At 41.4% G+C, this 17,345-nt stretch overlaps 1 protein-coding gene across 6 annotated transcripts in view; it reads right to left on the reverse strand.

The window, feature by feature from the left end:
• ZDBF2 (zinc finger DBF-type containing 2) overlaps positions 1-17,345 on the reverse strand; it is a 29,631-nt gene that overhangs the window by 11,336 nt on the left and 950 nt on the right. For 5 of the 6 annotated variants that reach the window (XM_042473773.1, XM_042473804.1, XM_042473797.1 and 2 more), the window contains exons 2-6: positions 10,728-10,835; positions 9,776-9,827; positions 9,561-9,612; positions 8,467-8,572; positions 7,057-7,184 (exon numbers count right to left, since the gene is read on the reverse strand). In XM_042473773.1, the coding sequence (XP_042329707.1) occupies positions 7,057-7,184; positions 8,467-8,572; positions 9,561-9,612; positions 9,776-9,827; positions 10,728-10,748 (359 nt within the window). In that variant the 5' untranslated portion in view covers positions 10,749-10,835. The remainder of the gene's footprint in view (positions 1-7,056; positions 7,185-8,466; positions 8,573-9,560; positions 9,613-9,775; positions 9,828-10,727; positions 10,836-17,345) is intronic. The other variant, XM_042473788.1, reaches the window with a different exon arrangement.

Genomic DNA, 17,345 nt, shown 5'->3' on the forward strand with positions numbered 1-17,345 from the left:
ACAACTTGTGTCTTACCACTGTGAATATAACCTATGAGCCAAAGGTTTTTCTGACGTTCCTAGTTTTGTGCAGGAACAAATGTGAGAGAAGCATGACTAGACACAGCAACCAATGCAGATTTCTGGGCAGGAGCCTCACTCAGGCTTTGGAGGGAAGAAGAGGGTATAATAATACCTTCACTCCAGATCAGCGGTCAGGCATCCAATAAAACTCCAAGAGAACACTCCCCATTGGGACTGTATCCCGTTCTTAAACATGACTTCCAACTAACACTCACTTGAGACTTGGTTAAGGGAGGACATAGCAGCCACCACTATATAGCTGCAGCCTCAGTCCCTGGAGCTCAGCGAACAAGTGAGGCCAATAGGGATGTCTTGAGTGAGCATTCTGTAGGGGAGACCCAGAGTTCTGTTTCAGTGCCTACTTCAGACTACTGAATATGGACAGTGAGGGAGCTGCTGCAGTCACCTACAACAGTTGTGGCATTTGCCAAAGGAGGTGAGCAGCTTCACCTGCGGCAAGTGCAAGTTGGTTGCCCTGCTGGAAGAGAAGGTTCAGCAACTTCAGGCCCATTTATCCACCCTTCAGCATATAAGGAAGCATGAGGACAGAGCAGAACAGACTGTCCTGGTTGAGGGCTACAGAGGGGATGTCTCTCAGGAGGAGGTCACCTCCCATACACAGGAGGCAGACATTTGGAGGAAGGTGACACATAGAAGTAGAACGACCAGGGATCATTCTGACTGTTTTCAGCTGCAGAATCGATTCAAAGTTTTCTCCTCTATCAGTGATGATGAGGGGCAGCAAGAAGAGCAGTAGCATCAATCCTCAGAGAATGTGCACAAGACCTAGAAGGTTCAGCATGTGGAATGGCTTCTGCCAAATTTTGGAAGAGGCATATGGTGATGGTAGGGGACTCCCTGCTGAGGAGAGCAGAATCAGTAATTTGCAAGCCTGACAAGATGTCTCAAAAGATGTACTGACTTCCTGGGGCAAAAACCAATGTTGCAACCAAGAACCTGACAAGACTCATCAAGCCCACTGACCTTTGCCACCTCCTTTTGATTCACATGAGAATCAATGACTGCAAGGCATGGCCATCAGAATATCATATGGGATTATAAGGCTCTAGGTAGGAAGTTGAAGAGCCTGGATGCACAGGTTGCCATTTCATTTCTTCTCCCAGTTGAAGGGCATGGCCCAGGAAGAGAAAGAAGAATAGTAGTGATGAACAACTGGCTACACAGTTGGCGCTGCTGGGAATGATTTGGCTTTCTAGACCATAGCTTTCAGTTTCATGAAGATGACCTTCTGGCAAGGGATGGGTTGCACCTCACTGTAGTTGGCAGGAATTCTTCTGCTGAGAGTCTGAAAAATCTGATCAGGAGTGCTTTAAACTGATTTACGTGAAGGAGAGAGACAGTATTCTTGGGGGCACTAGGTCAGCAGGTGCTGAGTGTAATAACCTGATTGTTAAAAGGAGAGCAAGGCAAATAGTATAAGAACCCAACAATGGGAGGGGGGGGAACCTAACATGGGCAGCTAAGGGGATTGGTTCATGGTCTTAGATGTCTCTACATAAATGCACAGAGAATAGGAAAGAAACAAGATGAACTTGAACTCAACTCAGCAAAACAAGTATTATATAATAGGCATCAATGAAACCTGGTGGGACAAATTTCATGATTGGAATGTAGTAATAAATGGGCACAATCTATTTCAGAGAAAAGGACCAAACAAGAATGAAGGAGAAGTAGCATTATGCAGCAGGGATATTTACACAAGTAAAAAGAGCCATGACTTAAATCCTAGGATCCAGCTTGAGAGTATTTTAGTAGAAATTAAAGGGACCTCCAAGCCAGATTGAGGACTTGGATGATGCCTTCATGAAAAACATGACCACACATTCGGAAAGGAAAGATGTTAACAGGAGATTTCAACTACCTTGATATTTGTTGGAAGTCAAACACTGCCAAAAATTTAAGGTCCAACAAGTTCTTCACTTGCCTTGCAATTTTAATGTCCAGAAGGTGAAACAGGCAACAAGGAGATAAGTTATTTTACATATGATCCTAACTAACAGTGATGATCTCTTCAAGTGTAATCATCTAAAATTTAAGAAAGCTGATTTCAGTAAACTTAGGGAAATAATAGGGGTAATCCCATTGTCAGGAATACTAAAGGAGAAGGGGGGTTATGATAGATGAGAGTTTATTAAAAGTGAAATACTAAAGTCACAGTTTCATACAGTTAAAATGCAGAGGAAAGTTGAGAGATTTCTAAAGAAATAGGATGGATGTCTAGAGAACTTTCAACTGAGCTAAGAATTACAAGAGACAGGTGCAAGAGATGGGGAAATCATCAAAGAGGAATTCAAATAAATAGTCAGCATGTGTATGGAGGAATTCAAAAAAGCTAAAGTGCAGAATGAGCTCAGGCTTTCTAGAGAGATTGAAAACAATAAAATTGGGTGGTTTTTTTTATTATGTCTGTAGAAAAAGGAAAAACAAGGAAATGGTAGCGCCGTTGCATGGAGAAGATGGTGAAATGCTAAAAGAGAACAGGCAGAACTACTCAACACCAACTTAGCATTATTCTTCTCCCAAAAGGAAAGCAGTGCTCAACCTTATTTCATTTTTATGCCACCTTTCTGCACAAAGTAGGTAAACAGGTAGTACAGGAATACCTACACTAAATGAATTCAAGAATTTGGGACCAGATCAGCTATATTCAAGAGTATTAAAAGAACAGGGAGAGGTAATCCCAGAACCACTGGCAATAATATTTGAGAACAGGAGAGGTCCCAATAGACTTACGGAGGGTAAATATTGCCCTCCCCCTTCAAAGAAGGAAAAAAGAGAGCCCAAACAATTACCACCCAGTCAGCCTGACGTCAGTACCAGGAAAGGTCCTAGAGCAGATAATTAAACAGACAGTCTGTAAGCACTTAGGAAAGAATGCGGTGATCACTAAAAGTCAAGATGGGTTTCTCAAAAACAAGTCATGCCAAACTAATTTCATAGAGTTACAAGCTTGTTTGATGATGGGAATGCTGTGGATATAGTATATCTTGCTTTCAGTCAGGACTTTAACAAGGTTCTCCAAGATGCCTTTGCAAAAAAGTTAATGAAATGTGGGCTAGACAATGCAGCAGTTAGGTGGATTTGTAGTTAGTTGATTGACCAAATTCACAGTGTGCTCACCAATGGCTCCACTTGATCCCGAAGGGAAGTGACTAGCAAGGTGCCACAGGGTTCTGTCCTGGGCCCAGTATTATTCAACATCTTTATCATTGACTTGGATGATGGAATAGGAGGCATGCTTATCAAATTTGCAGATGACACCAAATTAGGTGAGGTAGCTAATACCCCAGAGGATGGGATCAGCATTCAAAATGACCTTAATAGGTTAGAGAGCTGGGCCAGAACTAACGAAGTAAATGAATTTCAATAGCAAGAAATGTAAGGTACTACTACAATTAGACAGGAAAAAAATGAAATGCACAGATATAGGAGGGGGGACACGTGGCTTGACAACAGTACATGCAAAAGGGATTTAGGAGTCTTAGTAGATCAGAAGCTGAACATGAGTCAATAATGTGATGCAGCAGCTTAAAAAGCCATTAGGATCTTAGGCTGCATCAACAGGAGTATAGAGTCTAGATCAGTGATTCCCAAACTGTGCTCTTTAAAGGATTTTGGACTTCAGCTTCCAGAATCCCAGACTACTGGACAACATGGCTTAGGCTTTAGGGAGCTGAAGTCCAAAATCTCTTAAAAGACACAGTTTGGGGACCACTAGTCTAGATCAGGGAAATATTAATGACACTCTGTTCTGCTTTGGTCAGGCCTCATACTGTGTAAAGTTCTGGGAACCACAATTCAAAAAGGATGTTACAAGCTGGAGCATATCCAGAGGAGGGCAACCAAAATGCCATGCAGAAAGACATAATAGACATAGGGCAGGAAACCACAACCTATGAAGAGAGGCTTAGGGAACTGGGTATGTTTAGCTTGGGGAAGAGAATGTTAAGAGTTGACAGAATATCCATGTTTAAACATTTGAAGAGATGTCATTCTAAGCAAGCTTTTATTTTGTCTGCTCCAGAGACTAGGACACAGAGCAATGGATTCAAACAGTTGAAAGGAGATTCCACATCAGCATTAGGAAGATAGTAAGAGCTGTTCGGCAGTGGAACACACTACCTCAGAGAGTGGTGGTTTTTAAACAGAAGCTGGAAGGCCATCTGTCGGGAGAGCTTTGATTATGTCTTCCTGCATGACAGGGGGTTGGAGGGGATGGCACTTGTAGTCTGTTCCAGCTCTATGATTCTTTGCCCCTCATAACTGCCACCTCCTGAGAAAGGATGTTTTACTCTCTTAGCTCTGGCTCAGGGGCCAGCTATGATTATATCTCCCTGGTTCTTATACACAGCATCAAGTAATCCAGCTTTGAAATTTGAGCTGAGCAATAAAAACAGACAAATACTGAGTCCCTGTAGAAATGTATAATTTCTTGGTGGGTTGATTTGAATCATGAGACCCTCCAAATATGGCTGAACTGCAGATTTTGACTGTTCATTGGTGGGTATGCTGGTTTGGGCTGATGGAAGTAACAGTCCAACATTATCTGAAGGACTCCATGATTCTGACCTTGTCTAGTCAATATTTCAATACAGTGTGCCCTTTGATTACGAGGGAATCCGTTCTGGACTCCCCTGCGTAAAACAACGCGTATGCTCGAGCCCCATTTAAATGAATGGGGCTCATGCATGTGATCGTGTGGCAGTACGTGGATGCCACAGGCACACACCCCATTCATCCCTATGGGACACGCCACCCCTTCCTCCCAGGGCGGCTTTTAGCATATGCTGAAAGCTGTGTAAAGTGCACCCACGTATGTTGTGGGCACACTGTACCATCAATACAATTTAATTTTATGCTTGAATGAAAATACACACATACACACTCAATTCAACTTCAGTTAATTACATAACATCGAATAAATGCCATATTCTTTCTAACCAGGATTTCACATTCCCTTTTGCACTTCCTTTTACATATCAAGCAAACTCAGACTATGAGTAAACTGATTTTGCAGCCTGGCAAACCAAAGATCTGTAAGAACAAGGTATATATCTTATTGTTAAGACAATCGCAAAGAATTCCACTTTTCAATCAGTCATATCACATGTATTGTATAGAAAATTATGATTTCAAACATCTTCAGCAGATTTATCAGATTTAAAAGATCAGACTTTTAATACACTGACAAAGTAAAACAAGATCCTCAAGTGCACTGGTTTCAGTTAAAGGCATCTGAATAACTGATTCAGATTGAGTAAAATCCCCATTACGAAAAAATTTTTTGGTGCTTTTCGGCGCTTTTTCGCACGAAATCGCGGCTTCCAGCGCTAGCACCTATGGCTTTTTCGGGTTGCGAAAGATTTCGGGTTACGAAGGGCGCCGCGGAACGAATTAATTTCGTAACCCGGGGATCCACTGTACTTGAATAGTAGTCTAAATGATGGAAAATTTCTGCTTGTTATGAATGATTACCTAGTCTGAACTTCTGTTACACATGTAGCTACAGCCTGCTGCTGAAAGTAACAACTCTGAAATTGCTGCTGATAGACTGCCAAACTCACTTATGCTTAAATGAGAACCTGAAACCAATGTTATTTTTAAGCAGTCATTCCTCTCATTTTGTAATACATTTATTCATATACATCTTTTTCAGTGACAATGTAGTTCTAATTCCAAATTACTAAAAACAGAAAACAAATCAAGACTGGCATGATTTTCTGTTCAATGATTGATGTTTACTTTCAATGGAGTATAAGCTCCACTGAATTTACTAGTGGTTTTTTTTTTTTTTTTTGGAGAAAACAAATATAAGATGAGATCAGTTTTACCATCACATAAATTAAAAGCAGTTTTATACAGCCTGTGGCCCAAAACACACTGCAGAAATAATCCAGTTTGAGACTGCTTTAACTGCCCTGTCTCAGTGCTAGGGAATTGTAGTTTGTTTTGGCACCAGAGCTATCTCTGATAACAAAGGCTAAATATCTCACTAAACTACAGTTCCCAGAATTCTCTAGCATTGAGACAGAGCAGTTAAAGCAGTTCCAAACTGGATTATTTCTGCATTGTGTTTTGGAGCTGTGTCTTTCTGAAAAAAGGTAATCATGAAGGAGCCTGCATAGCTGAAATCACCTTTCTCCAGCAAGAGAAAGAGAATCTTCTGAACTGCAGCCCCTTTCACAACAGAAGACCATATCTGGAGCCAACCCTACATAAATAACAGAGCAAGATTCCTAACTCATTCTAAAAATCCTTCCATGTTTATCAGTGCACATGCACATAAATATGGTAGATGTAAGGTAGAAACTTACCTATTAACTATTCAGTAATACCTTATCTATTTGGATTTGTCTACTTCCTTAGGCTTCAGGTGATGGACTTCTAGGGCAATTGCAAGGGCTATGCAATAATCCAAGGTGAGGAACATGTGGTTGGACAGTAATTCCCAGCACCTCTAGCCATCATAGGCAATGGTGAGGAATGCTGGGAGTTCCCCTCCAACATCATAGACTATAGTTCAGGGGAGGACCTGGCAAAACCACCTTTGAATATTCCTCTGCTAAGAAAACCCTATGAAATTCATGGATTTATTTACATGTTTTAAGTTATTGCGTGCCTTGATGGGTCTAATGACTGTAAATAAAGACTGATTGAATTCATGAATTGGCTTAAGTGAACAGGTGAAGAGACATACACATATGCACACAAAATTGTTAAATCAGATAATCTTGCTGGTCACATTATATTAACAGTACAGAGTTCAGCAATATCTTTATGGGCCAGAAACAGGGGTGATTTTTTTAAAGGCTGCCTTCTCAAACTTTTCTTGTGGTTAATGTTCCCTATTCAGATGGTCAAAAGTGCTCCATATTCTATATGTCCACATAGTGATACACAACAACACATCTATTACACAATGTCACATCTATTACAAAACTGCCAGATAAGGAGATAAACGGAATTCCCTACCTGTTGTCGTCGTAACTGTAGGGATGATGCTGCAAAACATCTTGCAGGAAACGCTCCATCAAGCTAGTTGTACCCATACGATTCCTACAGTAAGTGGCAAAATGTCTGTGCTGGGAACTGGAGACATGCTGAACAGAGGAAGAAGATATACCTTATATTAGTTATTCTCCAAACTTATTCTGGCTTCTCAGAGAATACACCTGATCTAGGGGAAACTGCCAATAAGTTCCATGTTGTAAAAGGTGAACAGACGAATTTAAAAGATGGGAATGTTATACATATGTGATAACAGCATTTTCCTTTCTCTTTCCCAAACACTAGCATGAGGATGGGCAACTTGTTCAGGTGGGAGGGGAGGGTGTCAACTATTCTACAACACTTCAGAAGCTTCTTCACCATCTCACTGCCAAAACTGAGTTTCCACTGCAACAGCTCTATGGTGCAGGAAGCTGCCAAAGTATCCTCCCACACCATACAGCTCTGTGAGAATGTGCAGCAGGATGTCTCACACGAATCTTTCTAAAGCTGTGCCACTTGCTGTGGACGACTTGAATTGGACAATTTATCTTGTGATGAAGGCAGAAACTGATTTGGAGGGGATAGAGAGGAAACATAAAAAATGGAATTTCAAGGACATCACAGACTGCCTACCCCTATATTGGAACAAAGGAAGACTGCATGGAAGAGATAGTTGTGTAGGGATAATCAGGATGGGGGCTAAGATCAGAGATGAAGAATATATTACTGGAGAAAGTGTGGAGAAGCAATAGTTTCAGAGTGGCAGCAAGATAAGGAATCATTCATAATTAAAGAGTAATGAATACTTATACACTCAGGGGCTCTAAAGAGATTGTAGACAGAAACCATATAAAGTTTTGCATCTTTTCCCCTTTGGTCATTGGAATTGTTTTTCTTGAAGCGTAGGAACAATTTCCACACCTCAATGTTTTGTATGTCTATCCCACTGGTTCCAAAGTTAACTACAAGTATCCCAGAGATACATGAGAAAAACATGTCATGCTCTCAGTCCTCACAGTCACTTCCGATACTCCCACCAACAATTCAAGCGCTCAGGGTCTTCTTGCATAGAGATGCTATTGTATATACAGTATATGTGCATGCTTGCATATGTGCCTTCAAGTTGCCTGTTGACTTAAGGCGACCCAATAAACTATCTTTTAACAGCCAGAAAGGGAAGGAGAGCAGGTGGTCTATGAGGCTTCTCTCAACAGCTTAAACACAGCTTGGAGACTGTGATGGCTGTTACAGCAGTGATAAATAGGAAGAGGAGGCTAATAATAATTAAAGAATCAGAACATGGCCGAGCAAGAGACCATTGTCATTAAATGCCCATATTTGGATACTGTTCACTTTCTCAAAATTTATTTTTCAAGGTTCTTACTTTCGTACCTGTTCAAGATTACTGTAGTGCACATGGCAGCAGTTGCAATAGCCCTGCCTGTTCTGCATAACTGGTAACCCAGGCCTTGCCAGCTCTGGTCCTTGTATGCTTAAACTGAAAAAAAGAAAAGAAATTTTAATATATTTAACTGTTTTCAAAGGTGGGGGAGAAAAGGAAGGAAGAAAGGAGGAAAGAAAATTGGGCTGATAACTCATTATGCCTAAACATTAATGGGCTGCTTCTAAACATACTACTTTTACTTTATCCATACCCAAGCAGAGTTCACTAAGACCCAAGTGACATGATGTGTGAGGAAGAAACTAATTCTTACTCTCCTCATGTTTGGAGATTTCCATAAAAACTGACATACAGTAAGAAAACGCATCACAACCACAACTTACCTATGCTGTCCTACACAACAAACTCTAGTAACAGTGAACAAAAAGTAACTGTTTCCTTTTGCGGGACAAAATCATCTTTGGTGAGAAAGCCAAGGAGGACAGGAAATACAGTGCTGAATGACATGAATTTAACCATAATAAACATTTGATGTACTCTGAAATTTAATACCCTCTTTGTGAAATGCAAACATAAAACAAAAATACAAAACAACTTAAAGTAACAAGAACAGCACAAACAAAATGTGAATACAGTAATACCAAAATAGGTAAAATATGCTAACAAACTACCTAAACTCAAAACTTTTCAAAGAGCCTTTCTCAAAACGAGAATTTCTTAGAAAAAACGAACATGAGACAGGTGTGGTGGGTTAAATGGAGTATCAGGAAGAAATATAAGGTAACTGGCCATGCCATGGCTAAAACCTCAATACTACATAGATGTGGCCCTGTGGCCTACAATTCCTACCTGCCCTAGACAGTATAGTCAAGAGTGAGGGATTATGAAAACAGCAATGCAAGAACACCTAGAGGATGTACCCACAGCTAGGAGACAGCTGGGGTATACAGTAGGTCTCATATACAGGCATATACAGGGAAATTTTCAGAAAATGGTAGACTACTGAAGCTCAAGTTAGATTTTTTTAACCAGGTACAGAAAATTCTGGATAATCAACATTAAAAAAACAAACAAGCTAACTTACCCACTATTGCTTTCCTGCCGTAAAGAGTCTTCATTACCTTTTCTTTCTATACCTATAATCAGGAGGGAGATATACAACAGAAAGAGAAATCCAACAATAAATACCATGGCTTTGCAAGACTTTCAGTTATCCACTGTCAGTGCTCTAAAGATATATAATTCAAGCAGATGCTGATACTTTGGGTGTGTGTTTTCCCCAATGAATAAGAGGTATACCTTGTGCTGAAGCAGCAGAGGCTCCATCAGCTTGTTTATTCCGTTCAAACATCTATAAAGCAAAAATAAAATCAGTGCAAGCAGAACATATACTCCTCCAAGAAATATCAGTTTTTTTAAAAAATTACTGCAATAAAGATACTGCTGTACAATACATCAAAATAGCCATCATCTTATTTTAATAGTGTTCTAGGCTAGTAAAAGGGGTTGCTCCCTCCAAACGCCTAGTTTATTTTCTGGGCTGAGATATTAGTACTTCTACAATGATTATATCTTGCACAGAAGGTGAGGAAAGCAAGCTAGTGATAGGCTATGCATACATCTATATGGTATTAATTTGGCCTTCCTTAAGTTGCAAACCAATATACAAGAAGGGCAAGCAGCCTGTCAAAAAATACCAAAGACTGTTGTGGTATGCCAGAGCATATCTCTAAAAATATATGGCTCTTGCTGGGAAGATCAGATCAGGAAGACTCAAGAATCCTATAATCTGTATTCGCTATCAGTTGATCAGAGCACTCTATGCAAACTAGTCGGGAATTTGGGTTAGCAATGCAAATACTGATTTAACCAACGTCTCTGCTTTTGTGGGCTAGGCCTGCAAATCCATATCTTTATAGAATATGTAATCTAAGAAATTCATTTCACTAGAGCAAGCTATGAAAATATTTATTGCAACGAATGAGCAATAAAGCAGTATAAAATTAAACGAACGGTTCCTCCAAAAATCACTAAGCTTATTCAAGGGGATTACAGTTTTCTCTGGTATGGATCATTATAATCCCTTTTTGTTCACTGTCTCCACAGGCACAGTCTTCAGAACAATACCCAGGTCTGATGTTCTCCATTCTAGAAATTAGCAACATCCTACCTGATTTCAAAAGTACTATTTGAACCCCTCCCATGTATTTCTGACATTGCTATAAATAAAATTTAGTACATAGTCATTAACCTTTCTTGTCAGCCTTTGCATCCACACGAAAAGCAAACTCCACTGTATCTCATGTTAGAAGTTGTTTTTGGAGTAGGACTTGTATCTGCTTTCATGTTTCTTGGCAGCCTGTTAAAAAAATAAAAAATAAAAAGTCAAGATCCAGATACTTGTGGCTCTCAAGAAACACATCACATATTCTGAAAGCCAAATTTCTAGGTAAAATTAAATGGGTCTGAATACAACTTTGATTAATCAAATCATTATTACACACAGCACACTGGGTTTCCTGGTGTCTCATTCTGTGAGCCAGTGGAAATGTAACATTTGGTCATCTTGTTGTTTAATTCGCACACTTCAAACTACACAGCAACCAGCAGAGTCAAAACACTTTAACTGCTAATACCCTCTCAGAAAAACTGATACATATGAGCTCTTCTCTACATACTGATATGTAATGTAAAGATGTGCTCTTTACATACTTCTTTACAAACTGATAAGTATGTGCTCTTCTGAACAGTAGCTTACAAAGGATGCACAGTGACAAAGGTAGGCACTCTTTGGGGATAAAACTATCATTAGGTGTTCAGCTTCCTCTTATGTTATCTGAAACATATTCATCGGGTGGAGTTGCCATGGAAAGTCCCCTTCCTCTTTAGACCCCAACATGTCAAATTCCAGTTTCAAGCACTTCTTCATCCCTATCAGCCCCTTGTAGAAGAGAGCTGTACTTTAGGGTTCTGCTATAAAAGCTCATGCTCACTGCAGCACTGCACAAAAGGACACCATCTGGACTCACTGTACTGCACTACGCAATGCTTAAGGTCACAATCCTATCCACATCTCCATGGGAAGCAAGTCCCAGTGAATTCAGCAGAAACATTAATAGGGCTGAGAGATAAAAGTGGAAAGTATCATGAATTACAGTATAAGATCTTATGCAGTTCATGAATGGGACTGTCAATATCAACTATTGATAGAGCATAAGGCTACTAGCTAAATTTTTGTGCACACAACTGTACTTAAGCTTCTGGAAATTTAGGCATGGGGTTGGGCTCATGGGAATGTACAAAGCTGGTGGCCAGGAAACATGAACACCCATCACAAGATGGTAGTTTTCATATTTTCATATTTTTAATGCAAAACTGTAATTCATCAAAATAGAGCTAAATTTGTACTTATGTGGCTGAAAAATGATTTGATTAGCTATAAAATGTCCCGTTTGATTTGCAGTTATACATGCTGGATTAAAATTTGCCCTTTTCTTATTTTAGTGTCTGCATCATTACTTTCACCTACAGTACAAAGACCTTGGAGCACTTTCAAGACAATTACGCCTTCAGGAAAACTCCCACTGACAGCTTCATTTTTCAAAGCCATACTGTATATTCAAGCTCAAATTTAGCAGAGAACCAGTCCCTCCCCATAGTCATGTATAAAGTGGAGAGTAGGGGGCAAATTTCAACACTTTGGGAAGCACATTTTCCCACTCCAATCTGACCCTAAGCAGATCTTATAGATGATTGAAAACACATATATTAAATGAACAGAGTAAGTGAACTTGCTGCTTTGACAAAATGTATAACAAATCAAGTATAAGCAGCCATGCTTGTTTTTTTTTCCCAGGGAACAATGGTTTCTGACAGGAACAGTGCCACAGAAGGAGACTATACAACATATTACTCACTATGCCAAATGCTATTAGCAAGCTCAGGTAGTTAACTACTTGACAAGCTGAAAGAGAAAAAACAGCCCCCACAAACAAAAGGATGATATACAGTACTCAGGTGATGCCTCTCCCCACGATCTGATCACAGCATCCAAGTTTTGGGGAAACATGAAGTATACAGAAGTTTTAGCTTGGGCTGTGCTTTTCTTGAGGAAAATGGGACATTAGAGAAGGAGGGACAGAACGACAATACTGTACTAAAAAAAAACCCTTCCCCTCTCCTCCCCATGCTGAATTTAGGGGCCTCAAGAAAGAATAACTAATTTCCCTTTGGTAGATTCAAAGATACAGCCGTGATGGTCTGTAGAATCAATATGTAGAGAGATCCTGTAGCACCTTTGACACTAACTGCACAAGCTTTCCTAGACTTAAGTCTACTTCCTCAACTTCTTTCTTTCATTTAGTCTCCAAGGTGCTACAAGATCTCTCTAATTTCCCTTTTATGCACTCAAGAAACTCTGCCTACCCACACAGTAAAAAACAACAACCTCCCTTTGATTGAATAGTTTGAGGATGTAAACTACCAACCCTTAACTACAGCCTCATATAACCTGCTGGAGGAGTGTGGAAAAGAAATGAGATACCCATACATCCCTATAAGGCTGGCTTTAACTCTGTTTGAACTGAAGCAGCCCCAGAGATAGACTGCAACACTCTCCCTATTAGCTTAAGTACAGTGCGCCCGCGCCATACGCGGGCGCGCCATACGCGGCCTTGAGCATACGCGCTCAAGCCGTGGGGCGCGCGCGGGGCGGAAGGGACAGCGCGTCCCATTCAATTGAATGGGCGTGCACGCCCGTTGCGCCCCACGTGCTCCCGCGCCGCCACGCACGAGCCCCATTGTTTCCAATGGGGCTCCAGCATAGGCGGAATTCGCCTTACGCGGTAGGATCCGGAACAGATTCCCCGCGTAAGGCAAGGACGGACTGTACTGTATATCACTACTTGTACAAAGGGAAGGTTGTTCCCGCCCACATCAGCATATGTCACACACAAAAACTATTGCTGCCAAGAAAACCTAGGGTGCACCTGTAGAAATTATGCAGTATGATGCCACTTTAATTGTCATGGTTCCATCCTACAGAATCCTGGGGATTAGTAGTATTCTGAGGCACCAGGACTCTTTGGCAGAGAAGACTAAAGACCTTGTAAAACTACAAATTCCAGGATTTCATAGCTTGGACTTACAGCAGATGCAGTCCTACAGTTGAAAAGTAACAGATATTTTTCACATCATACATTATTACTTGCTAACAGCTCTTCTTTTTGTAACTCACCACAGCTCTCCATGTATGCTTCACACAAGTCAAAAAGCCATGGGTGAAAACTGCTCCATGCAGGATACACTCTGTACATACAGTGCAGTAGTCCACCTTTATCTACAGGGGATACGTTCCAAGACACACACACACCACAAAGGATGCCTGAAACCATGGACAGTACCAAACCCAACCAGTAATGTCTTTGGACCGTGGCTGACCACAGGTGACTGAAACTGTGGAGAGCGAAACCACAGATGGGGGAGACTACTTAATTTTTTTGGACCATGGCTGATGGAAACTACAAATGGGGGGTTGGGGGAGGGCTAGGTAATATTTTTGAACTGTGGCTGACCACAGATAACTGAAACCATGAAGCAAAATGGCAAATAAGGGGGGAGATTATGGGGTGAAAAGACATGGGCCAAATAACGCAGCTTCAAACCATTTTGATTTAGATGTTTGTTTAGTTTAGGTTTACTTTAAATTTTTGATGCACACCTGCAAAGTGGGTGGAAACCAGATCAAAGGTGCACTCCAGGGCTAAAAACCAGAGCAAAAAGAACTTGGAATATTTTGATTTAGCCAGGAAAATGTGCCCCTTCGACCTTGCATATAAACACCCTGACACAAGAGTGCTTCTGAAGGAGCAATTTACCCTAACCCTAATCCTAAACCCAAGCAGTCAGGGAAGCAATGCAAAAAGGTGAAAGCGTGACACCTCCAATAGATTTAATTGCAACATACTCAAACCAGACAGTCCAAGAGGGGGCATAGGGGTGAAGAGGGGTGTGAAGACGGCATGTGGAGATGGAGATCTCCATGATTGTGCTTTCTCAGGCACAGCAATGGTCCCATGCTCTGTACCAGTGGAAGATCACAGGTACGACTGTGTGGCTGATCAAAGGGGTGGAGATCCAATGGGATGGCAGTTGGAGGGTGGAGAGGTGACCAAAATTTTTTACCCAGGAGCAGCACTTGACGGTTGGATCATATGCATTCAGGCTGCCTTGGGAGCAACCACTGTGGTCAGCGGGGTTTCAAACCACTTTTGGAAAAAGCAGGTTTGAGCGGCTTTTTCCTGCCTCTCTGTTCTGCCCCCAAGTAATATCTTTGGACCGCAGCTGACTGCAGATAACTGAAACTGCAGAGAATAAAACAACAGATAAGAGGGAATTACGTAATACATTCGGACCATGGCTGACTGCAGGTAACTGAAAAGACCAAGAATGAAAACGGGGATGGGGGGGGGGGGGGGAACTATGTAATATTTTTGGACCGTGGCTGACCATAGGTAACTGAAACCGCAGAGAGTGAAATTGTGGATAAGGATTTGAAGGTCTAGCTGTGTTATTCTGGAAAATCAGTACAAAAAGGGACCTTGTAGCAGCTTTGAGACTAAGGGCTGGTACAGATGGCCCTAAAGAGGAGGCTTGAAGCCATCCCTTTGATCATTAGATTGGGACTGCGGCAACCACACACCACAGCTCTGATTTGGCGTTTTTCCAGTCCAAAAAGAAGCGGCAAAATGCTGCTCCTTTTGGGCGGCGGAAAAAAGCCGCAATTTCCACCACAGTGGTGCCTTTGGTACTCCTATGGCGTATAAATGGCGCGCTGCAGAAACGCTGCACCACTGCCTGCTGTCTGGTTGGGCGGGCGGTGTGAAACTGGCTTGGGGGTAGTGTTGGGGTGTGTGCCATCTAAACACCATGCCCCCATGCTGCCCCCAAGCCAACCTATTATGCCAGTCTGTTTTGCCTCTAACTGAAGTGAATGAATCTCAAAGGTCCTATGTGATCCCTATGGATAAGAGTGGACTATTGCAGTCTGCACACAGTCGATCTGCTCCTTTTTCCACACAGACGGAAGGTTCCAGTGGCTATAGATGGTGTTAAGCACACAGTGCTACAGAGGAACCAGGAACATGGGCCCACACTGTACTGCGTCCTCTGGAGACCTAGAGCTCCAGGGATGGCATGCTCTACTCCAAAAAACAAGGGGGGGGGAGAAAGAAATGCCTCCAGAAATTAGCATGCCAGGCAAGAGACCAGGCTGGGACCCTCCCTCATGCGCGAACTTCCACAAAAGGAGCCACTGAGGGGCCTGGGGAACAGCCAGCCACCTGAAGCACATTGTCCTGGAAAGCAAGGCCAAAGGGAAAGCCTGGGGCAGGGTGACCAGATATCACCACCACAAATGGCACTGCAAAATGTAGGACACTCAACAAAAAAGTGTAGGGCATTGCAAAAATGAAAGCTAACAACACTGACATAAATATAAATTCATACACTTCTTATTCATGCTCAGCATGGGAGGACATTTGGGAATTCCTCTTGGACAGAAGGCTAAAATGGAGGACAGGTCTAGAGAAAGGAAGACCTGCCTGGTCTTCCTCAGAGGGACCTGGGGTCCTAACCTCCAAGGAGGGCAAGGCACTGCGAAATGGAGGACAGCTAAGAAAAATGTGAGGACCTTGCAAAACAAAAAAGCTAGAAACACTCATAGGAATGTAAGTGGAGGATTGTTTATTATCGGTATTTGTACCCTGCTCTTCAGCCCTAAAGGCTCTCAGAGTGGCTTACAATTATATTACTTTAATATATCATTGTTTAATATATTATTATTAGTAGTAGTATTACTATTTTCAGGGATGCTCAAACATGGAGGCCATTTGAAAGGGAATTAGAATGGAAGAAGAGGATAGAAGATATGGAAAAGGAGGAGATAATAGAGAAAAGGTGGAAGGAGAAAAGAGATTTAAGATGGATAAAGGTTACGAAGTATTTAGAGATGAGAGGGAGAAGGAAAGTAGAAAAAGAGTTAGATAGCAATTAAAAAGAATTTAGTATAAGGAATCTATGGAATTGTGTAAGAAAAGAGGTGGAATGGAGAAGAAATGGATAAAGAAGTGTGGTAGCGTGGTTAAAATTCAGAATTCAGCTTATGTTCAGGAGTTGAAAATTATAGTCCTGAAATGAACTGAGGGCAAAGTTTGTCAGGATGAAAGATTCAGGTCATGTCAAATTCTCTGCTTTGGAAATGGCTGTAGATTTTAAGTTGCCAGCCCAAATACAAGGAAGTACTGCATAAACAGTTTAAGGACAGTGAAACAAACCATATAGATAAGGGTTTGATTGATGGGTACCATGAGAGATAGAGAGGTATGTTATGTCTAATATTTGAACATCCAGTGAATATACAGGGGTGTAAATGTTTAATTGAATGTAACCAATGAAAATGTGATCTGTAGTTCCCTTTGTTCAAAATACTATAAAAACTTGGTTCATTTTAGAATCGTGGTCCCAGAATTTGGAATATGAAGTTGCTCTGGGAACAATGCTGCAGCTAAATATGGGCCTGAACAGACAGGCCAGAATAAAGCTGCTTTGGGTCACTTTGGAGGTATGCTGTTTAAATGCCATGTGCATCCTAAGAGGACTATGCTCCTGTCCTTAGGACTGGAGTGTGGCTTTGGTGCAGCTTCCGGACTCTTAGGACGCATGCATCATTTAAACAGCATACCTCCAAAGTGACCCAAAACAGCTTTATTTTGGCCTGTTTATTCAGGCCCAGTGTTTCCATTCCAATATCATCTCTTTGCTCTCTCTGCTGAATTCTGGTTACAATTCTGGGTTTAAGATAATCAATCAT

Source organism: Sceloporus undulatus, chromosome 1, assembly GCF_019175285.1.
Source record: "Sceloporus undulatus isolate JIND9_A2432 ecotype Alabama chromosome 1, SceUnd_v1.1, whole genome shotgun sequence".
In the NCBI taxonomy this organism is placed as follows: domain Eukaryota; kingdom Metazoa; phylum Chordata; class Lepidosauria; order Squamata; family Phrynosomatidae; genus Sceloporus; species Sceloporus undulatus.